Here is a 24,571-nt window from a genome sequence, read left to right on the forward strand (position 1 = left end):
AAGCGTTTATAGCTTTATGTATATTACGTATATATCGATGACTGCACACTCTTCGATAATCCCGCATTATACATCGTAGCTTTATAGCGCTAATTTTATCAATACAAAGACCTGCACATTACATTATCAATCTATAACTTCAAGGACGCCTACCTCAAAATCAAGGTTAGCTTCACCCTTTCATATTTCTACAGGAAGTTAGGTATATGAATAGCTTTTAATTGCACTGTTTGCAAAAAAATTCATTGACAAGTTTTTGAGCAGTGCTTCATTTAGTATCTGGACTACCCTGTTTTTTTAGTACCAATTTCCACCCGAAATCTTTAAATTTTCCCAATTTCTTATTATATGGTTATGTTTAAGCATGTTATTATTATTATATATTTTATATTTTGCATATATTCTAAAGATTATTGTAAAAGATATAGATAAAAACTCCATCAAATTATTTTTTTTGAATTGAAAATCGGAATGATCTTGTAAAATTCACAATTTTCGAAAATGGGGGTAATTCAAAGCTTATTATCTCCCTTGTATACATAGAAAGTGGTTATGAAATTAATACACATTGTAAAGGACATCCTGATGGTGCTTCATGAAAAGAGAAAAAATATTCATTGACGAGTTATTTTTTGCCACATCATCCCGCATGTCCTTAAGTCCATCTAACTTTTGATTTAATTTCCATAAAGACATGAAATTTTCAGTATTTGTTAATTTGAATTATTTTTATAAACCTTCATGTTTTTAAACATCTGTGCTAGATAAATCTAAGATATAAGTGATCAAAATTTGGACTTAAGTCTATTCTCAGTTTATGGTCTTGAGGCCTGGTCTGCCATAACTTCAGGCATGCATAGATATATTCTTCAATCACCATAAACACCTTTGTTTCTTGTTATGATATTGGACCGTCTCAGATAAGTATTGGATGAAAAGAGAAGATAACGAACAGTGATCAATCTCATCACTCTTATAACCAATACAAAATAGAGAGTGGCAAATACGGACCCCTGATTGGCCCTGAATATGCCAGAGGTGGGGTCAGGTCCCTTGGCTGAGTAAGCATCCCCTGTCAACAGCCACACTTGCCGTGAGCCCTATCTTGGTCAGGTAAACAGAATAATCCTTAGTGAGAATCAGTGTACCAAGGACGGCCTAAAAATATGCCGAATACAGTTCTATACGGAAAAATCAGACAGTTTGCAGCCCGATAGGATAAAGTACTACAGTGGAATTGAATTGAAAATGGGGTGGATCTCGAAAAAGGAGATCGTTTTATCACCATTTTTCACAGTGGTGGTAATATGACACCACCTTCACAATTTCAGTCCCTGGTGTGGGGTAGGTGTCTTCGATGTTTCCGAACCCGTTGTTCCTTGATTATTGATAATTTACGTCATCGATGTTTGTAAAACCAATGTTTCTTGACTATGTATAATGAAAGGTGAAGATTATGAATAATGATCAATCTCATAACTCCTATAAAAAATTTAAATTTATAGTTGTGCAAACACGGACCTCTGGACACACCAGAGGTGGTATCAGGTACATGTACCTAGGAGGAGTAAGCATCCCCTGTCGACCGATCATAACCGCCGTGAGCCCTATATCCTGATCAGGTAAATGGAGTTATCCGTAGTCAAAAGCAGTATACCAAGAATGGTCTTACAATCGGTATGAAACACGTCAGACAGAATTTGACCCAATGATAGGTTGTATTGACGAACTAGATCGTTATAACGACCATAGAATTTGCGAAATGCTGATTTCAATCGAGACTGTTGAAACACCTGTACCATCAACTTGTTTGTAAGTAGCTTGCCTCAATTTAAAAACTGACTATACGCAGAACAATCTCTTGTGTATCGAATCAGTTGAGAGATAAACACCATATGCACGCGATAATGGAATGTTGTTACATAAATATGGGAAATTGGCGATGGAGAAACTGAAATGATCCCGTTTGTCATACAGTTGAGTTGTCAGTTTGCCGTTAATGTCTACTTTCAATAAAATATCTAAGTAGGAAGCAGACGTGAACGACTCTGTGATGTTTTTTATTTCGAGCTCACAGGGAGTTTATTGTTATTTCGAATTTTCAAAATTTCGGTTTGAGCATCACTGAAGAGACATTATTCATCAAAATGCGCATCTGGTGCATTAAAATTGGTACTGTATACGTTTTACATCGAATCGACATATGAATGAAAGTTATTATTGTTAATAGACAAAATGTCGTCGATATATCTAAATGTCGAATTGAAGGCCACAGGAGGAGATTTTTTCTTCTCACGTAGAAGTTTTTCAATAAATTCTGCTTCATATGAAACAGTTGAGCTAACAAAGGAGCACAATTCATACCATACGAATATAGAAACAGGCGTTGAAAAGTCATCGGTTTTGATATTATTGATTTGGGAAAAGTTTTTCGATTTCAAGTTTACTAAAAGTTCTTTTTTTTTTTAGAATCCACATTTGATTGACACCACTTCTGACATATGTAGCCGCACAGTAAGTTTGAAGTTTCTCCTTCACAGCTGTTGATATTTTCGTGAGGAAGGGGCTTGGTAGAGCACTTACGGCATCCAACAATGTATCTTTGTTTGTAAGGGTTTTATGTAGTTTAGGAATACAATATAGGTACGGTAACTCATATTCATTCGACCCATTGATGTATAAAACTGAAGCATAGTTTTGAAGAATGTCATCTTTTGAAAGGGCAGTTGGAGTATACGTACGATTACCAAAAGTGGAATTAATGCCAAGTTCGTTTACAATACAGTTGTAATAACGTGCCTTACAAAGACAATGTTGTTACTAGCTTTGTCAGCTGGAACCAAAACATATTCCTCATGTAACATATCTCATTCTTTTATCACTTCTGGTTTACTTAATACAGAAGGATATATGGTACGTACTTTTGTTTTAATATGTCTAATGCGGGATTTTAATATTCCTCTTCTGCGTTTAACCCATTCTGACAATGTATCAAGTTCTTCTTTTTCATATTTAGCCCATCGTCTGCATAAGCTTCGACTGAATTCATAATTGAGATGAAGTTCTGTCGCTAATTAAAAGACCGAGGTTCTCTGTATTTAAGATCTTTTAGAATAAGTGATTTGATGTCCTCATTTTCAACTATATCAACATAACCAGTAATGACATGTCCAGCTGGACTATAGTTGAAAGAAGATGAATAAGAAGAACACGTTGGTGGATTACGTACATGTATAAGATGGTCCTTATCTAGGCACTGCAAAGTTTGTATATAATTAAAAGTTTGGATGCAATAGTAAAAGTTTAGTTGTAGGAAATACAGGGTGTAGACTAACAATATAATTTTATATAAATATATAATTTTATTATGAATAAAAAAAGAGTGAGTGTGAATCTGAAAAACGAGAATGGTACTATCAGCATATTGTCAAAGAGGTGGAGGTTGATTACTAGGACGCCACCCTCAAAATATCAGTCCTAGGGCGTAGAGAGACTTAAATGTTTTCCATCCTGATGTGTCTGGATCATAGATAATTAAGAAATACATGTAAGAAATCATTGTGAGTGTTATAGGTACGTGTATATGACATGAAGTTGGTATCGTGATCAAATCCTATAACACCCGAAAATATTTTTTAAGGCAAGCCTCGCTCATGCCGAGTCATGTCCATAATAGCTGTTGCCCGGCAACAACAGGTTATGATCACCATAAAGTTAATAGACTTATGAGTCATCGTATGAATATTCGCCATGTTGGTGAAATGGCAGTTTCTGCCTAGTAGCAGAGGGTATTTGAAATGAAACAAATGTTTCTGTTTTATTAATTCATTTCATTCTTGTCTGTTTACAAAATAAACTCTGTATAAATATTCTGATGCGTTTTTCATGTTGTTATTTTGTTTCCGTTATGATGTCATTGCAATGGCGGATACAGGATTCCCGAAGGGTGACATGTGAACGTCAAGTATTAACTAAAATACTCAGCCATTTTGGATATAAATCTCGAATTTTACACCTTTTTTAAAATTTGTGGCGAAAAAGGGGAAGGCCTATAAATCCGCCACGACATTGTATAAGCAAGAAGCCAGGTGAGCGTACCTGACTTTTGAAGAGTTGATTGTATTCATGCACTAAAAAGGCTGACCACGTGACTGACTTTATAACGAATTAAAAGTCAATTTCATAAGTATTGTCATATGAGCCATTCCAAGCAACCCCCCTTGCGTTAATTTTTTAAAAAACTTATTTTTATATTAAACGAATATATACACATGGGCATCATTCCCTAAAATACTAAAGATATATTTATTGTCGTTAAAATTTTAAAGTTAATCAAATATAATAAGTATAGGTGAGCAATGACGTCGTTTTATTACTTTGACGTTAAGTTCCTTTCGAGAAACAGGGTGGGTCTTGTCCTCGAACGTTGTCTTTAAAGTGTTTAAACAAAATATGGTATTACCTTCAGACTCACCTGATGACTAGGGCATTTTTTATTTATTTTTTGATTGTTTGGTTATGAATATATGTGGTAAAATATTCATAATTCATTCGAGACCATTTGGTTGAAATTATCTCCGGATGATATACATGAGCACAACTACGTATATCATGTTCTTACCTATAATTAGATGTTTAAGTAGTATTCATGTGTATCATATCTAATAGCGTGTGTATCTTTTAGAAAATATTCATATGAAAATTCTATGTTTCACAAAATGACATCATGCTTAGACATGTATCAAGATAATGTTTCCAGTATGCTCACATCTCGGTACATTTCTCTGAAAATCCTATGCTTTGATTGTTCATGTTTTTACTTTAAAACTTATTATAAGAGATTGACGCCTGATTTAAATTACATTGGAAATTACAAAATGATTTAAAAAAGTGAGGGACAAGTATCTAAAACAGCTAAGGATTAAGTGCCATTACCTTTTTTTTTTTTACAGGAGTGATAGTAAACCACAAGGGCATCACCGTCAAATATTCAGTTCCTGAGGTAAGGTCTTCGATTTTTCCGAACTCGATGTTTCTTCACTAAGTATAATATATTATGAACAAAACAGTGAGAATTGGATCTCGAAAAAGAGCGATTGTTTTCTGTTTTACGTCCCGTCGAGAATTTCCCCCTCATATTGTGATGTCACCAGCTGAAGGTGAAGTACCACAAATTTAGACCTATTCTTGGCGTCCGGGACTGTAGCACGAGCCCTTATCGTTTCAAGTCCTGTCACGACATGGGACCTTTGTTGTTGAGGTTATATCCAAACCAAAAACGATATGCTCACTTCTAGATACTGTGCGTTTGGCGAAGGAGCAATCACTACTTATTTTAACGTCTTAGGTACAATTGTAGTAGTTGACAACTATGACAACACCCTCAAATTGTCAGTCCCGGGTAAGGGTCTTTTTATGTGACTGTTCAGTATCTTTATCATATACATTGTATACTACCAGTATTGGTCCAGAATGGAAGAATGTCGATCGATCTGTCTGCGATCATGAGAACGACGCGGGAGTATATTGCTATAAGAGTGGTTAGTATAGACACAATAAGGCAGGGTGTGTTACTTTAAATTCGAATAATGTATCTGCTACTTTATTACATCTATGTTGATATTTCAGTGCGAGTGCATGGGGGATATCAAGGAGATAAAACAACTTATGGTATTGTTGAAATATTCCAGAAATACTTCTGGACCCCTTTATGTGTTGATATGTTCGATCAGGCAGATGCTGATGTAGTCTGCAAACAGTTTGGTATTTAACTGTAAGAGTCTTTCTTCCCGGTCAGTTAGGAAGATCATTAAATCATCTTTATACAGTATCCATTAACTGCACTGGAAATGAAACCGACATCTTGGACTGTGAGCATGGTATGGGCCTTTGTTCTTGGAATAACTTCGCTTCTGTTCTTTGTTCACAGCAAAACACCGATCCAGATAAACAGCCAGGCTCTATCAGCTAAAGAATTTTCTCGTATTTATTAATCTATGGTTAAATGTTTACTTTAACCATTAAATTGATATCTGTTTTTGGAAATTTCATGCAATGCGCATTATGCATTTATCTGTTCATCAAGTGACACATATTCCACGAGTCTTTTTAAATGCTCATTCGGCACTCGTTAAATACAGGTACAGTGAAACTTCTCCAAACTGGTCCCTCAGAAAACCGGTTCTCCCTGAATATCGGCCGATTTTCAAAGTCCCGGCAGAAATCTTAACATTTCCTTACAAAGAAAGTCTCACAAAACTGGTCACCCCTGAAAACCGGACATCGGCCACTTTTTAAAGTACATTTGTTAACAGACATGTGTAATTTACCCTTATACCGGTCACTTTTTGAAGGCAAGAAAATTTTGGACAGAGGTTGATCAAGATCGTCCAGGTGTGTAAATTGATTGACCGACCGGCCAGATGGGAAATAATCGACCGGATTGATTGATTGATTAAATATTGTTTAAGGTCCCTCTCGAGAATCTTTCACTCATATGGAGACGTCACCACTGCCGGTGACGGGCTGCAAAATTTAGGCCTATTTTCCACGCTTACGGCCTTTGAGCAGGGAGGGATCTTTATCATGCCACACCTGCTGTGACAAGGGGCCTCGGTTTTTGCGGTCTCCCCCATTTAGTCGCCTCTTACGACAAGTAAGGGGTAGTGAGGACTTATTCTAACCCGGATCCCCACCGGATTTATCGACCGAAGGTGTGAAAAACACGAGTGGTGTCTTTAATTTCTATTGTTTACCTGCACTGTCAAGGGTGTTAATTGACACTTAGCTAATCTAAGTGACTCTTCCAAATCTGTATAAAATGTATAAAAAGAAGGAAGAAAAACAGTTAGGAACATATTGAATGAACACAGTATAAAACGTCATATTGTTGCACCATTCTATCGTATGGATATAAGCGGTAATTAATAAAGAAACAAACCCATGACTGTTAATAATAATTATTAAAAGATAATTTTATTTTCTTGGTTTCCTAAGCTTAGAATTCCTAAGAAATATTCAAATAATTTCATATTTACTACTGTACTTTTCAAAAACGTCAAAACAAATTTGTTAATGACATACGCGAGTTTTTATAGGTAAGAGGAATTCCAATATGCCTCTTTGTTTTATTTATATATCAGAATCCTGTTATAGATTTTCAGTTTAAAATTAGATGATTTCAGTGAGAATATTTCTTATCATTTATACATGTATAATTACCTGTAGGTACATGTACAAGCGGACTAATTTGATCTCCGCCGATAATTGATCATAGATCATCAGAAGAAGGGGAACAGTATCTACTTCGACAATATTGAAATAAATGCTAAATTCTCGGTTAACCGGGCCACCCTTCTAAACCTGCCGGAGTTTTTTTTCGGTCCGAGAGCCGGTCGGTTTATAGAAGTTTCACTGTATTTACATCCTGTTTATATGCATTGCTTTGAAAGTATCTATAGATTTCAAGACATTTCCTTAGATTTAGCCATCAACTTGATGTGATAGCTGTTGTTTTATCTAAACATAATTGGGTAGTTTAGAATTGTGATGTCACAAAGCAAGCATAATTATTTCTCTAAACAGTTTATATTTTACCAGACAAAATTCTGGTGGGATGCACCTGTAGATTTTGTTTTTGAAGTAAATACTCTCACAATTGTAAAAGTCCCGTGGGAATCCGAGTTAGAATAGGTCCTCAGTACCCCTTGCTTGTCGTAAGAGGCGACTAAATTGACGTACTTCGGATGAGACCGCAAAAAACGAGGTCCCGTGTCACAGCAGATGCGCACGAAAAAGATTCCTCCCTGCTCAAAGGCCGTAAGCACAGAGCATAGGCCGATATTTTGCAGCCCTTCACCGGCAGTGCTGACGTTTCCATATGAGTGAATTATTCTCGAGAGGGACGTTAAACAATATTCAATCAATCAATCAAAGACTCAATTTCTGTATTACATGATTGAAGATAATTAATTTATATGTACCAATGATTGATGCATATAAAAGACTTTATTTAGACCTCGTCGTTTACTTCGAGCACTCGGACAATGGCAGAGTGATGGTAAAAGAGTTTGGTGTCAGAGGAACTGTATGTCGTGGTGGCTGGGACAATGTGGCTGCGATGGTTCTCTGTCAAGAACAAGGATTTAAGTGTGGAGTTATGTTCAGCTCCTCTGATGATCCTGCACGATATCAGCCTATATGGGTGGGAAGTATTACGGTAACGTGGCGAATAAGAACACCATTTTTGGATTTGCAAATCCTGACCCAAATCGTGAACAAAAGGTAATCATGAAATTTCCTTTAATTTCTTTCAGTGGTCAGGCCAAGAGAAACGTATAATAGACTGTGCCTTTAACTACTCAGTGCCAAGGGAGTGTGGGTATGATAGGTTCTCCACTGGTGCCCTTTGTTATAATGCTACAGGTTTGATATCTTGCATCAGGTCATCCAACAGTATGTTGAAATTCCTATGGGCACAAATTATGCTCCTATTTAGCTGACCTGTTTTATATTCTTGTAAGAACGAGTTTATTCAAAACATTCTACCACCGTAAAATGACTGAAATATTGCCTAAACGGCATAAAACTATAATCAATTAATCAAAAGCTTCTACATGAGAGGAAAAATATCTTGCTGTGGCTTTTAACTCGACATTTAGATAGATCGACGACGTTCTGTCTATTAACAATATCCACTTCCATTCATATGTCAATTCGGTATATCCTAGTAAACTCGAAATAAAAGATACCACAGTCTTCCACGTCTGTATCATAATTTAATATTTTACTAAACGTAGATATTAACAGCAAGCTAACAGCTCAACTTGATAACAACCCGGATGACTTCCTTCTCTCCTCGTTAATCTCTCATATTTATGTAGCAATCTTCCGTTAATCATCTGCTTGTGGTGTTTATGCCTCTCAATTGATTCGATAAATGAGAGCATATTCTGCATATGATCAATTTTTAAACCGACTCAGGCTACTGACAAGTAAGATCATATTAACAAGTTTTCTACAGCCTCGATTAAAGTTAGTATTTCTCAAATTCTATGGTCGTTATAATGATCAAATTTGGAAATAAAACCTGTCATTAAGTTGAATACTCTTTGGTGTGTGGGGCCGTTCTTTACGTGCTGATTTAGCTACGGATTACTCCATTTACCTGATGAAGATACAGTACTCACAGCGGTTGTGACCGGTCAACAGGAGATGCTTACTCCGTTTAGGTACTCGAGCGCACCCTGTCACACCAGTAGTACAAACACACAATCCCTCTTACACAATGGGAATCGTGTATGCAATAGACAATTGCGTAATTTGTTTTCAATATTTGAATATCCCAATTCAGGTATTTTCTTGTACCGGGATTCGGCGATGTTTTCCCACTTGGTATATGTGTATACATATATTAGGACATTACCCGTGAAGCCTTCGTATAAGTTGTTATTATGTCATTATGAATTTTCACTTTGGAACGCTTTGTATTAGATATTGCAATTTCAAAATGAGATCTTTAAGCAACGATTGAAATTATTGCAGGTGTAAAACTTCGTTTGGGAGGAGGCTTAAGCTCCAAGCTCGAACCAAGGCAGAGTAGAATTATCACGTGACTCGGTCTGGGGAACAGTGTGTCACAATGAATGGTCGGACAGCGGCGCAGAGGTAGTCTGCCGACAGCTCCATTATGCCAGTGGAACGTCATACCGTGGCTCGTATCATGGTCCAGGAACAGGCCCAATACTGATGAACAATGTTAACTGTGGTGGATCCGAAAACTTGATATTTGAATGCCCTAATCAGGGATTGAATATGACATCTGACGCCTGTAGAGATCACTCCCAGGACGTTGGGATATATTGGCCATGGGGTATGTGTATTCAATAGAGAACATTGTCTTGTATCCCTTGTTTTGCTCTGTTGTCTAGTGATAAATTTCGGCAGTTATTGTAAACGTTCATGGATTTCGTGGCTCACTCTTACTCAAGAATTTACGTGTCCTAGAACATTTTTTAACCAAGTACAGTTATCTCTCCAAGTGAGATCGTATCGCTTACCCACGAAATTACGTTCCCATGAACCAGCAAAATTTTGCTTACCCGCGAACATTAGTCCTCGTGAATTCAAATAATTCCTCAGTAGTTGATATGCATGAAGCATAAACTAATGATATATTGTGTTAATAATAAGCCAACTTAATGGAACGCGATTTCATATTGTGAATGTATCTTACAATACTGCATAGAAGTAAATCGCTCTTAGCACCGAAAAGTCCTTAAAATAAAGAAACCAAAGAAACAATATTCGATCTTTTTGGGGGGTGGGGGTGGGGTGGGGTGGGGTGAGGGTAATATAAGGTTTACTGCTCTCTTATATACAATAATTCAACAAGACTGAACATGTAGTAAATCTTTCAGTGAAGTACACTTATTGGAACTCTTCAATGTATAGTGTGTAAAGCTCCTTAATTTGTACATCAAAAATACCTGATTTTCTCATACTCGCATAGTAAATGTGTCAACGTGTTTGCAAACTGATTACAGCAAAATATATACCATATACATCAACATTTGTCTCTGAATTTTACAGATAAACAATACGATTGGATACTGTAGACTCAGTTATATAAATAGGATATAACTATCTTCTTGTTATTTGGGACCGTTGATGCTGATTAAAACATCATCGGTAAAGCTCAGTGTGAGACCGTTAAATGAACATTAAGGATCGCAAATAATGAGTTACAATATAGTTATTTAGAATTCTCTTTGATATCTGTGTCTTATTACGTTGAGGTTTGCTTTATCGTTTTATAAAATACTAGTACTTCACGAACTTTTTGCGCTTGACGTAATGATAATTGCAATTATAAAATGAGATCACAATTAAAAGTTTTCCATCCCGTTAATGCTCATTTAACTGTCTCAAATCTGAGTGCATTAGCTAATCAAAATACAAATTACAAAATAGTTGCATTTGAATGTAATGTACGTGGTATATTCCGCTTCTTTGATATGTTTGATGTGACCCCTGCGAAGCGATCACTCCGTCCGTCTGGCACACTGTAACTCTTTGAAGCTGTAAGAGGCAGAACTTTGTTTTTTATCATGTGCATTCCTTATGTGAAGGTCATTTGTGCTATATAGGAGAATAATTCATAACTTCGCATACTCATTCCCTGACAGATAACACATCAGTCACTATAAACAGTCTCAGGAAAACATTAAATCTGTAGTAATCATCGCTGCAATAAATGGTGATTTTCCAGATTTGAATTTCGTGAATTTAATTTATTTCAGAATTATTTTGAATCAATCACGCATCGTCAAAATAACATATAAACCGCACTGGTTTCCTAGGTGCTGAAGGTTTTACAGACAATGGCGCCACAGTTATTTGTCGAGAAAATGCTTTTCAGTCTGGCCTAGCTCTGTGACACCTTCGACCAAACAGTGGAGAAACCTTTTTTGGCTTAGGAATACGTCGTGTACTGATACAGAGAGCAAGTTCAGCGACTGTCCAAATGCGAAAAGAATCGGGGAACTGGGATTTTTTGACGACAATGTCAATCATATTTCGCGTATATATTTACTCGAAGTTATGCACCGAATTTCTTTTATCAGACCCACCAACAACTCAACTGAGGCTCTCAAACGAAAGTAAACTCAATGAAGGACATGGTTGAAATAAACTTCAATAGAGCTTGGTGTTCGTATGTGCTTGTAACTTAACTAAATCGGAGGCCAAGGTGATATGCAGACTGAGTGGTCACCGAGATGGCGTAGGCATGCCTGCTGGTTCTTTTAGCGACAATTCCTCGCTCGGTTACTCTAGATCTTTATTGGATTTCCTGAAATGACCTGGTGACGAGAAAAGGCTTCTAGACTGTAGAATCATTGTCGTCTAGTCGATCATTTTATTCTCAGATGTCAGCGGTCAGATGTTATGATACTGGTATGTGTGGTTTTCTTATTGATAGATAGCAAGATAAAAAGCATTGTAGCAACTACTAAAATAACAATGGTGCACTGTTGCAGTAGTGGTCAAATCCTTAACAAACACCATATCAACCAATACTCCATTTGGGATACACTCTTCTATCCAGTTACATCACTGTTAATTGCTAGAAGTCTAAATGGTTAGAATGTCGTCTGATCTGTTCATACCATTGGTTTTGGTCATTCATATTGATTGTAACTACGAATTACTGCTGATAAATCCAGAGGGCTCACGGCGGATGTGACCGGTCAACAGGAGATGTTTATTCCTTCTAGGCATCAGATCCCGACTCTGGCGTTTCCAGACACCCGTGTTCACCCTGTTTTCGATTTACATGTACTACTCGTTATAGTACTTATGAGATTGGTCTTCACTTTTTTCATAGCAAACAAATAGATTTGTACTATTTCTAGTCATTTCGTTTACAAATTGTAAAATGATGCAGATCGTGCTTTATTTAGCCCCCTAGCAGAGATTCCATACTGACTTACGTTCATTCATAACAATACCACTCGACCGTAAATCAAACCAAACGCTATCGGACTTTGACAGAACTGTATCATAAATCTTCACCAAATCCTATACCATCATCCAAAACCATGACATAACTTCTCCCCTCCATTTCTTAATGAAAGACCTAGTGATTTTTGTAAATATATACGAAACTGATTTTAATCCAAACGGCAATACTAAAAATATAGAGAAAAAAAATTGTTTACCGTTCATAATCCATGAAAAACCTTAAAACTCTGTATTAGCATTAAACATTTGTACATGATGATAATCTGCTTGTAAATTAAAGTTAAACATAAATGAATTACCTTAAACATACACCATTGAAGTCCTAATATCCTCATACTTAACACTCAGCTTTAAAACATGTAAATTGACGCACCCGAGGTGACATATTAGCCTCATTTAGACGTTTGATTGCACAAACACTGTACGAGCGTTAACAGTATAGGGTATGTCACAACATTCCCCAATTAACCCATCTTCTAACAATTCAGAAATTGTTTTTCAGCAAATTCATTGTACAACAATGCCAAATTGTTAGTCTTCTGAAAACACTTTGGCGGTAAGCTGTAAAAAGGTATTTCATACCCGTTCTTTTTTCATATGCGCCATTTTCCCCCAGAACTGTACATGTGATCTTAATCTACCTTTAACTTCATCAGAGCATGAACTTTTATTCTGATATTAATAGTGTTCAAATACATGCTCATCTTTTACAAACTCTAGTGTCTCAGACTATACTTTGCTTTTTGTCTTGCTGTTCACCATTTCTGCCTCTGGCGGTGAGCAGGCATTTTCTTTGCAAGTGGGTGAAATCCCCACAGACGTAACACCCACCGAAACGAAAGGGAGTTGTCTTCAACTGTTGCAAATGTTGCTGAAACACAGGGTGAGCAGGATAGGAAACTATAGGTACAGATGAAACGAAGTCAGAGAACAGATTTGTTGCAGCGGGTGAAGACTTGCTTTTTGCATATTCTTGGTTATCCTTTCTATTCTTTTATATCTTCTTTCTGAGCTCAGCTAGTATATCTGCTACTGACGGCTCGTTCTGCATACTTGAGAGCGACATTCTCGTGTCTTCCGGAATCGTCAGAATAAATACTCTTTGGATACCCTCTACCCCTCATCACTTTTTAATCCTACCTACCTCATAATTATTCATCATTCCAGAAACAGAAAATATTTCCAGTCTAATTCACCAAGTTCAAACGAAAGAAAATATATTTTAATAAACAAACAGATATGAATTTCTTCAGAAAATCAAGTTAAGAAATTTCACATTTAAAACAAAATAATTTTGACAAAGTACATGTTTGTCTTCGCAGTCCGTCTTACTGACAGTCATCGAGTGGATTATGGTCGTTTAGAGCTCTGGAATAAGAACGGCTGGTATTCAGTATGCGATGAGAATTTTGATGATCAAGACCGTTGTCTGCAGATTTTTGGGATTTATGTTGGGAAAAGCTCAGTGTTGTTCCGCTCTAGGAAGCAATGGTACTGCTAGTCCAATACTGTTTAGTAACTTCAACTGTATTGGAAACGAGTCCAGTCCACAGTTGTGTTTACACGAGACAGCTGGACAGTGTAGGGCGGAGAAATATGCATCCGTGCTTTGTTTGGCGACCCCTGCTGAAGAGGGTGAGTGACGTCTACTGTATGTTTTATCGTTAGAACGTGTCATGATTTGTTGAGTTCCTATGTATCTATTTCAGATTTGACGATTCGCCTGGAAAGCTTTTATGGACCCGTGGTAATGTCTAGATATGGTCTTCTCGGTTACGTCTCCAGTAAACATTTTGATAACTTTGACGCCACTATGATTTGTAAGACACATGGACTCCAGACGGAATATGCAGTGAATGTTTACAGGGACTACATGCTCCCGATTGTTCTGAGAAATTTAACGTGCAATGGAGCCAACGAGATTGACAGATGCACCTTTTCGAAATTCAGTGAGGATCACGGATAGTGACACCGTTATTGGTGTGATTTGCTTAAATTCAGAAAGTATATCGTTTCAGCTGCAAAGTTACAGTCCAAGGAAAGGCATCCCAATACTACAGGTTGATAGCAATATCCTGTATTTAGACGACACATACTTTGACGAGGCCGCAATCAATATATTTTGTTTGAATGCGGGATTTGCTAGCGGATGAAAATTATCTCAGTCCGTAAGCATACATGTACCTTCAATGAATTACATTGTCACAGGCATAAGGTGTTCTGCTGATGTTCCCTTAATTACTCGCTGTAAAGGGAACTGGGATCCTAAGAAATCTAAGTCTGTACTAATATTTGAAATTTCCTGTTTTCATCAAGGTAACTGACTTCTTGCAAATTAAAACGAAAACCGTAATCTGTCCGACTGATGTTTAAATAACAAAGCATGTGTAATGTTTATGTATTAAAGTCCCTACAATGTTTGTATAACAAAGTTCCTGCAATGTTTATATAACAAAGTCCCTACAATGTTTATATAACGAAGCCCGTGCAATTTTTATATAATCTTCTCTGAATTCACTTGTAATTTTTCGTAATCCTAATCTTTCGAGATGTCTATTGATACTTGATATTTATTTTTTTTTTGGACATTGTGGTATGGATATAAAATATTTTGTCTTTGACAACACAAAGTTGTAAACATGTAATTTCCATTCACATTTCGTTAACTGTTGGTTGATGAAATATACTACTCAAAATTTGATAAGGATCATAGATATTTTTCTGTTTACAAAATTAATAACTGCATGACTGGCAATATTGTGTCCAAGTGAACTAAAAAAAACAACGTCTTCAACAAACTTGCACGTGCATTTCATGCCATGGGAAATGCGTTTCTCATCACAGTTTATGCTTTTGCTACCTTTGCACGATTTTCACTCGGGCATCGGTGTCTGATTCTTTCTAAAATTTCAAACTCACTTGAGTGTTTACACTACGTTTATCAACACAATGCCCCTCAACGTGTAAGGCGTCGCCTGACGACAGAACAACTGGGCAGATGTATTGGAATGGTCTGGGGTGGAATCAGCAGGGATGGAAGAACAGATCTTCATGTCCTGGAGAGAGGACAATGACGGGGGTTCGGTACCGGGATGAGGTCCTCGATGTTTACGTCAGACCCTACGCTGGTGCTGGTGGCCATGAGTTCATCCTGATGGATGATAAAGCCCGTCCTCATCGCGCCAGGGTGGTGGAGCAGTATCTTCAGCAGGAGACAATTATCCGTATGGACTGGCCAGCGCGCTCGCCGGACTTGAACCCGATTGAGCATGTATGGAACATGCTGCAGGTTGCCCTTTCACGCCGTAGAGCACAACCCACGACTTTGGCAGAGCTCGAAAACGCCCTTGTGGAAGAGTTGAACATCCTTCCCATTGGAAACATTCGGGTGCTTAATGACAGCATGGCTCGACGTTGTCAAGCCGTCATTGATGCAAGGGGAGGCCATACCCGGTATTGACATTTCATCGACTAAGTGTAATGATGGACTATCCCCAAAAACTGTGTAATTCTTTTTCTGGTTTGCTGTTAACTTTTTGTAATGAAATGCCTTTTGGTGTTGTTATCAGATTTCAAGCATTCCGTATTGATAAAAGTTCATGCCGTTCGTGAATTTTCATTCATAACCTGAGTAAACACGTTTCTGCGTCAAATTTATGTCTTTTGTTATGTTAGTGGTAAATTACACACATATAACCTAGTGATCCTTATCAAATTTTGAGTAGTATATATTATAAAACCGAGGCTGGATTTCTCAACATCAACTTATGTGGAAACTTCGACTAAGTCTAAGATTTCACTCTAGTATTGGCTGCTCAAGTAAAAAAAACAACACTCAAACTTAAGTTTGAGAGTTTGTAGAGAAATCCAAACCTGTTTTCTTCTTCCTCCCTTGTTTGCGTGTTTTCACTAAACAGACATACATGTATTATTTCTCGTTTAAAGTATGCTTGGAAATGGAGGTGCTTACTGTGGTGCCATCGCAGTATTTAACAACAATTTAGAGGAAACAATATGCCCAGAATCGTTTGGACAATCTGAATCCGGTAGGCGTCCTTATAAAAGAACAATTTTGTATTTTTATCGGTAGTGCGGCCGCCTGTTGGATGATGTTGTATGACTATTAATTATTTCTTCCATTCTTTTTCATTATATGCAGATGTTGTTTGTTCCACACTTGGGTACAGCAAAGGTTTGCCAACATGCTGCTCTCCCTTTGGGACACTACCAAGTAAACAATTATTTAAAGATATTCAGTGCAGTAGTTTAGAGAAAAATCTTATGAAATGTCCCCATACATTTCAATTTGATGGAGTTCAGTGTCGGAGCTCCCTGCAATTATGCCTCTGTTCTTTGTTACAACGGAGAACTAACGCCATGTACATGTAAGTGATTACCTCAAACCGTAAACTTGCATAGTTAATACCAAACAACCTTTGATAAAATTATCATACAGCATTGAGGAACTTAAAAGTCGTTCTGAATTATCTGCATCGGTTTATATCAGATTACAGTGTCGAGATAAATGAGGAGGGATTTTGGTGACGTAACAGTTAATTATATGGATGTAAAAGGTCGAATTTGTCAAGATGACTGGGATGATGATGACGCCCAAGTGGTCAAGTTAATCACATCCGGGGACTCGCCTATTCCCATTATGTGGAGGAGGGAAAACAAGAAAGTGACCCATCCTGGATCTCAAAAGGTCAGTGTGATGGTCACGAGAGCTCCATTCAGATGTGTCCACAGTCAAGTATAGGAACTGTTGCCGAGTGTAAATCTCTCCACTATGCAGGGGTTTTCTGTTGCAATCATCATGGTATATGAAATTTAGCATGCTGACTCTTTAAATTGAATGCTAAAATTTTGTTTGCAAATCACGATTTTCCACGATCCGTTTAACAAATGATGGAATTCACACATAGTAAAAAACTGCGTGTAAATAATAGTGATTCAGAGTATATAGTATGTAAACAACATGAAATATTCACTAAATAATCATATTCAGGTATATATTATCGCATTGCCGGTGGGAACCCTTCGGGCAGATCCGGTAGGGCAGAGATCTTTCTCGATGACAAATGGGGCACACTGTGCAGCACACACTGGGGCACAGAAAAAGCAGCTGCCCTCTGTAGACAAATGGGCTTCCATGGTGGTGATCCCCATTGATGATCCTTATAAAGTACCCGGTAAAGGTATTGTATATAAGACGTCTTATCAGTGTATCGAGACGAGTCAGACTCTCAATGATTGTCCGCACAGTGGATGACAGGAAGTCGTTAATGGATAATGTACACAACACCGAAACGATGCTGGGTATTTTGTTATCAGAACGGTAATCATCAGTTATTTCAAACTGCTATATTTATGTCATATATCAGTCGTAATATACATTTGTAAGCCCATTAAAATTCCTAATATTCAATGGCAGAATCATATAAAAGTGCATTTGTATTATTTCTTTCAACTTTAGTTCGAATATACAATAACATTGGTAGAAGTAAATCGTCTGGTCCAGTGTTATTGTTTCTAGACAATGGATGGTATATGCTTTGTGATGATGGCTTCACAGACCATGCAGCTACTGTAGTGTGCCAGGAGCTAGGCTTTCCCTAAAGTTATGCTTCATGTTGCTCTGCTTTCGGACCACTGGGTTTTCCAATCTGGATGAATCACACTCTAGATTGTTCATATGGAATACATGTAGAAGGTTGTCTTCACAAAAAAGTATGTGACAGAAAGAAATATGCTTCCGTATCATGCACATATCAACCAAAGACAATTATCAGTAAGAGAACTCTTCATAATCTTTTGTAGACCAACTTCATGAATTGAAAAATAAAAGCGGAAGAATACTGAAAAACTAAATCAAAAAAATAGAATATTTACAAACGATTTCATACTTTCAGACATATCATCAAAACCAGATGTTCCGTTACCTGCAAAAGCAGAAGGCAATAGAACAGATGTAGCAGTGTGGTTCACGATTGTTGTCTGTTTCTTGATTGTATGTATCTTGCTTAACGTCTCACTCGAGAATTTTTCACTCATATGGAGACGTCACCAAGACCGGTGAAGGCCTTCAAATTAGGCCTATGCTCGGCGCTTACGGCCATTGAGCAGTGGGGTTTCTTTAACGTGTCACACCTACTGTGACACGAGTCATCCGTTTTTAAGGTCATCTCCGAGGACCCGTGACATTCACACCTAATGCCGAGTATTTGGCGATGGAACTGGCACTACCTGTTTTAACGACTTAGGTCTGTCGCGGCTTGATTGTAATAATAATCATAATAGTTATGAAGTGTAGGAAATCTAATAGTAAGGAAACAGACGGTGATGCACGTGGAATATTCAGGTAAGACGTGCTCAACCAGGCACGTGATGGCTCTGTACATGCACATAATCCACTCAGTAATTTGTATGACAACAGAGACGTCACCATACAAAATGGCCGTGTTCCGTAACAATAACGACACGGATTCAACTTAGCTTTCCCTAGCATCAACTACGATTCAATGCATTTTCCATTGCATCACGGAGAAAGAGACAATGATTTAAGCCATCATCATGCCATTGAACATAGCGACATGAAATATCTTGGAGTCAAACCAGATTTTGTGGATTCGTAATAAGTCCAAATTATTCGCCATGCCGTGTGACTGATGATAGTTTACGGAACAAAACGTACCATAGCTGTGCTACTGTGGAAACGATGGGTCATCCAAGGAATTGGTTCATTTGGTCCTTGCCAGAAGATGGGGACATTTCTCCTCCAGAGTGAATTATGATCTACATTTGTGTTAATAAAAACTTGTGATCAGGATAATATTCATTTTGGTGGATTCGATCTGCGTGTATGTGTCATTATGGACGTTTGAACATCCGTTAAAAACAAACAATTGAATAAAATGTATACTTAATACAAAACAATATTACAAAAAGTCGTATGCTTTTGTGCAATCCTCATTCTTTGTCAAACAATTTGAGCGATATACTGTGGAATCATCATTGTTCGTGGGGACTGATGTTCGTGGATTTCGTGGGTCACTCTTACCCACAAATTTACGTGTCCTCGAGCATTTTAGACCAAGTAGAGTTATCACTCGTAGTGACATCGTATCGCTTATCTACGAAATTACGTCCCCACGAACCAGCAACATTTTGCTTACCCACGAACATTGGCCCCCACGAATTAAAATGATTCAATAGTATCTTAATTGGAGAAAGACTTTGTGCATCCAATCAATCTATATTCACTGTTACTAAACTACAAAAAACTGCAGACGTATTTCACATTGTTACTCCTTCTACGTATTATGTCTAATATCTTTAAATTATTTTAAAAATAAAACATACATACACGTGAAGACACATGTAAATCATTCTGTACATCGGGTATTTAGCACACAATATGGCTATTTTGCATAGAATTATTCCGAAATGCAATTCCTGTCGTGTGTTTATACATTTTGTATGCATGAAAACCGCAAAACTCCCATAAGGAATACAAAATAGAGTTGGGAAACCCCAGACCCCTGGATAAATCAGAGGTGGGATCAGGTGCCTAGTATGAGTAAGCATCCCCTGTTGACCGGTCACACCCGCTGTAAGACCTATATCTTAATCAGGTAAACTGCGTAATCCGTAGTCAAAATCATTCAGATGAGCAATTGTACACCCATTCAAAAACTTCTACGTGAAAAAAAATATTTTGCTGTAACCTTCAATGCGACATTTAGATATATCGACGACGTTTGATCTATCAAAAAACAATTATCATTCATTTGTCGATTCGACATATATCCCAGTGAATTTGAAACAAAAGACACCACAGAATCGTCCACATATGCTTCATACTTTGATAGTTTAATGAAAATAGGCATTGACGGCAAACAAACACCTCAACTTTATGACAAACGGTATGATTTCAGCTTCGCCATCGTCAACTTCCCATATTTATGTAGCAATATTCCATTATCACCTGCATATGGTGTTTATATCTCTCAACTGATTTGATACGCAAGAGCTTGATCAGTGTTCAAATCGAGTCAGGCTACTGACAAACAAGTTGATGGTGCAGTGGTTTCACAGTCTCGTTTAAAGTCAGCATTTCGGAAATTCTATGGTCGTTATAACGATCTTGTTCGCCATTACAACCTATGATTAGATCAAATGCTGTCTGACGTGTTTTATACAGATTGTTAGACAGTTCTTGACGAACTGATATTGACTACAGATAACTCCGTTTACCCCATCAAGATATAGGGCTCACGGCGGGTGTGACCAGTCGACAGTGGATGCCTTCTCCTCCCAGGTACCTGATCCCACCTCTGGTATATCCAGGGGACCGTGTTTGCCCAACTCTCTATTTTGTATTGCTTATAGGAGTTATGAGATTGATCACTGTTCGTTTTCTATCTTTGTTTATGTTTGACACAATGCTTTGTGACATTCGGAAGCTAAAATTACCAATTTATGTAATCTGTCCCTTAATGGGGGACATGAGTATCTCCTCTGACGGATTATATACGCTGATTATAATTATTCTAGATAAACCTCCTGGTAACAAGAACTGCAGGAATTTAAGTCATATTATATCTTTTCGGATAATTCACGGTATTTTCCCAGAAAAACATCATTATAGAAATTGCTCCATCATACTAAAATGCAAGTAAATACAAGCGTTTCTTCAAACACATTTTAGCAGCCTAGAGATATTCTAACTCATTGTGAACACGATTAGACCGGAGTGGTCATGAAATTCTCCATGATGTTGGATATCTGTCTTTTTGCTACGATGATATATCTTTCTGCAGGTAACTTGAAACATTGATACCACTATCATTAAAGCCAGTTTTTCTTTACTAAAAAGTTTTGCAAAGAATGTTTTTCTTTCTTTCGAATTTGGTAGGGATTCGAGAGCAAATTATGGTATTGCATTCATTTGAAATTAGGGTGTTTTATGCTGAAAAATGTAAGGAAGGTAATCATGTAATTCATTTTCAACCAAGTTTTGTATTTATCCATTATTCCAATTTTGAAAGAAAACGTTGAAAAACAATTGACAATCAAATTCCTTCAGTACATATGTGAAACGCAGCTAATTTTATACTGCAACTTAAATTGCCTGAATTAATTTCTTTTTAGAACAAGGTCCTCCCCGACTTGCAATAGAAATTTGTGAGAACGAACAGGCCACCATACGCTGCGGAGGAGAAAGAATACTAGTTGAATCCGCACGTTACGGCCAAACAAGAGGAAACAGATGTGGTACAGAGGCCTATGGTGATTGTGAGAGGAATGTAACTAACATAGTTAAAGGGTTATGCAACAATAAGGCAACGTGTCAGATTCAACCTGTTCAGCTGTTCGCTGACCCATGTCCAGGGACAGTGAAGTACGCCAAGGTTGTTTATGTTTGTCTGTTCTGGCTGTTTTAGTACAATAGTACACTTGTAACTTGCTATTAAATGATACCTTAGAGCGAGTTGTATAATGTCTCTCTGATAAAAGAAAACAAACAATACAAATCTAGGGATGATCGATTTTGCAAGGCCATTGACATGTTACTAGTAAAACCAGTGTTCTACAGTTTCATTTCTAGATGTTCTATTAAAACCTGTAAAACATGTAATATATTAATCACTAGGAATTCACTTATTAGTAAACTCATTGGACGTAGTTTCCGCATCAAAACGTCGGTGATCTTTGACCTGTAAACCTTCCAACGTTTTCTATGCAATTGACTGTAACCTTTGTGCCAGGGAGCCTAAGGGGTCACTAGATAAAGGAAAATCACGACAAAAAATTTCAAATTAATCAACTTCTTTATACACATGTAAATTCCCCAGATCATTTGAATTGGACCATGGGGGTCAGAATTATGGGGAAAACGCCAACTTAACAACAGTCCTACATTTTGTAGACAAAGGTTACTGGAGGAAGATATTAGGCACTTCGTTTCCATCTGGGTGCAACGACAACATAATAGTGCTGGAAATCTGACAAGGGACGTATTGTAAATGTTATTGGACCTTTTCCTTAAGGACAACGTAGTCATGGACATCGTTCATAACCAAAAACACATACAAACACGATGTCTCAGCGGATTCACTTTTACCTTACGTCAACAGACAATTGGGTCTATATCATATTCGCACAACTTTACACCGTACCATTGAAAGTTTTGAATATGTTATTTATAGAAGCCAAACTTGTATTTCTCAATACCAGAATACAGATTAGATTATGTGATTATAGATGTACATTACAAGCTCTTCAAATCAGCACGGGTTATGGATAATAATGCTTCCAAATCATGTGGTCGGTTCTATAAACTTAAATTTACTTATAGTGGGATAAAGATACTATCAATATAAGCAACAGCTTTCGGCGTAAAAGGTTTAGTCATATGTTTCGTTATACTTCAAGTCTACGACCTGTATTTCCTACATGTATACTTCTACTATTGCATCCAAGCCGTTTAATCACAAGCAAAATTTACAGTGCATAGATATAGACCATCTTATACTTAATCCACCTACGATCTAAAGCATTTTACCGCCGGGGCAGTCTAGAGATTAGAGCGTGGTCTATATCTAGGCACTGTAAAGTTTGTAATTAAAAGTTTGGCAGCAATAGCGGAAGTGTATTTGAAGGAAATACAGATTGTAGACTTGAACCCGAAATATGCTGGAATACAAGACTGAACTTTTTTATTACGAAGAATATGTCATCTATTCATTCGTTGGTAAATTTGAGTTTATATAACTGGCGGCATGAATCGGATGGAATATTATTCATAACTCGTGGTGGTTAAAAGAACCCGTGGACTAGTGTTGTGAAATTTAGGAATCCAGAATAGGTATGGTAATTCATATTCATTCATCCCACTGACTGGGATATTAAACGTGTTTAAAACTGAACCATGATTTTGAAGAATTTCATCCTTTGAAAGGGAAGTTGGAGTAGAAATACGATTATCAAATGTGGAACTGATGCCGAATTCGTTTAAATTATAGTTGTAATAATAAGCCTTACAAACAAAAACATTGTCGTAACAAGCATTGTGTGCTGGAAACTAATAAAGGGACATGACAAGGAAAGATTAAATTTTCAGTTGCTCGCTTCAAGTTCTCAAAATGTCGGTATTAATTGTGATAATGCATTCAACGTTTTGTCAGTAGAAAGGCATAATTTTATTATTTTCTACATACATGAATCGTTTGTCTGAGTTCACAGAAACTTTTAGAAAAAAAGTACAATTTCCGAGAATTAGGTTGCCGTCATTAACCCTACTCTTGAATTCGTATTATTTATGAGATGAATTACTGTTCGGGGTTTTTATTTTCACTTGTTCTTTGATGCTGTCATATTTTTCATAAATAACTTTATGTGAATACCGTGTAAAGTTCGTGAGAACAAAGCTTGTGATTTCCACGTATTCCATTTATTCGTCCACTTATCTACAAATATAAAACGGTGTAAAGCATCTGATGTAACGATTATATAACATAACAAAACATAATCTCCATTATTCTCAAATACTACAGAATAGCAAGGCCATACATAATTATGTCATTACATAACATACGTAATGTTAACATTTTCTCACTAGAGGGAAATGCAAATCTACGGAAATCAGTTGATGTCGGGTTAGAGATTTAATATCAATCTTCCTCCCTGGCATCTACTGCCTTACTACAAATCAATTGCATCTTCAACAGTCCACCTTAAAGGTCATCGACCAATCAGAAACACATTCCGTCCTTCGCCCAGTTCAAACGAGCAGTAAACCTAGCGTCGGCTCAGCTACTGGTGAAATAAACACATGTATGAAGAATCGATATAGACATTGTTCATGTTTACATATATATTCTTGTAGTCATTTTTACCATTTTAAAAATGTTAAAACCCTGTTGTTGCTTCAGAGGACCCCAGGTGTTGCAGAGTGATCACGTCTGAATATACACTACATTTGGATGCTTGATATGTTAACCCAACTTCTTAAATAAATCTATTGATTTTTACTACGGATTATTCC

The 24,571-nt window shown here is 37.1% G+C and overlaps 1 protein-coding gene and 1 pseudogene across 1 annotated transcript; both read left to right on the forward strand.

Annotated features, from left to right (window-relative positions):
* Positions 1-18,342, forward strand: part of LOC125676348 (scavenger receptor cysteine-rich domain superfamily protein-like) — a 40,028-nt pseudogene extending 21,686 nt beyond the window's left edge.
* A 2,843-nt stretch (positions 18,343-21,185) lies between these two features.
* LOC130046310 (rhamnose-binding lectin-like) lies at positions 21,186-22,011 on the forward strand. Its single transcript, XM_048912238.2, has 2 exons — positions 21,186-21,344; positions 21,676-22,011. Exons 1-2 carry the CDS (start codon positions 21,284-21,286, stop codon positions 21,966-21,968), a joined length of 354 nt encoding a protein of 117 aa, XP_048768195.1. The 5' UTR covers positions 21,186-21,283; the 3' UTR covers positions 21,969-22,011.
* The last annotated feature ends 2,560 nt before the right edge of the window (positions 22,012-24,571 follow it).

Source organism: Ostrea edulis, chromosome 3 (genome assembly GCF_947568905.1).
Source record: "Ostrea edulis chromosome 3, xbOstEdul1.1, whole genome shotgun sequence".
Lineage (NCBI taxonomy): Eukaryota > Metazoa > Mollusca > Bivalvia > Ostreida > Ostreidae > Ostrea > Ostrea edulis.

Coding starts and splice junctions, on each gene's coding strand:
- LOC130046310 (XM_048912238.2), top strand. CDS start 21,284: ATGAAATTCTCCATGATGTTGGATATCTGTCTTTTTGCTACGATGATA. Junction 21,345..21,675: donor GATGATATATCTTTCTGCAG/GTAACTTGAAAC, acceptor ATTTCTTTTTAG/AACAAGGTCCTCCCCGACTT.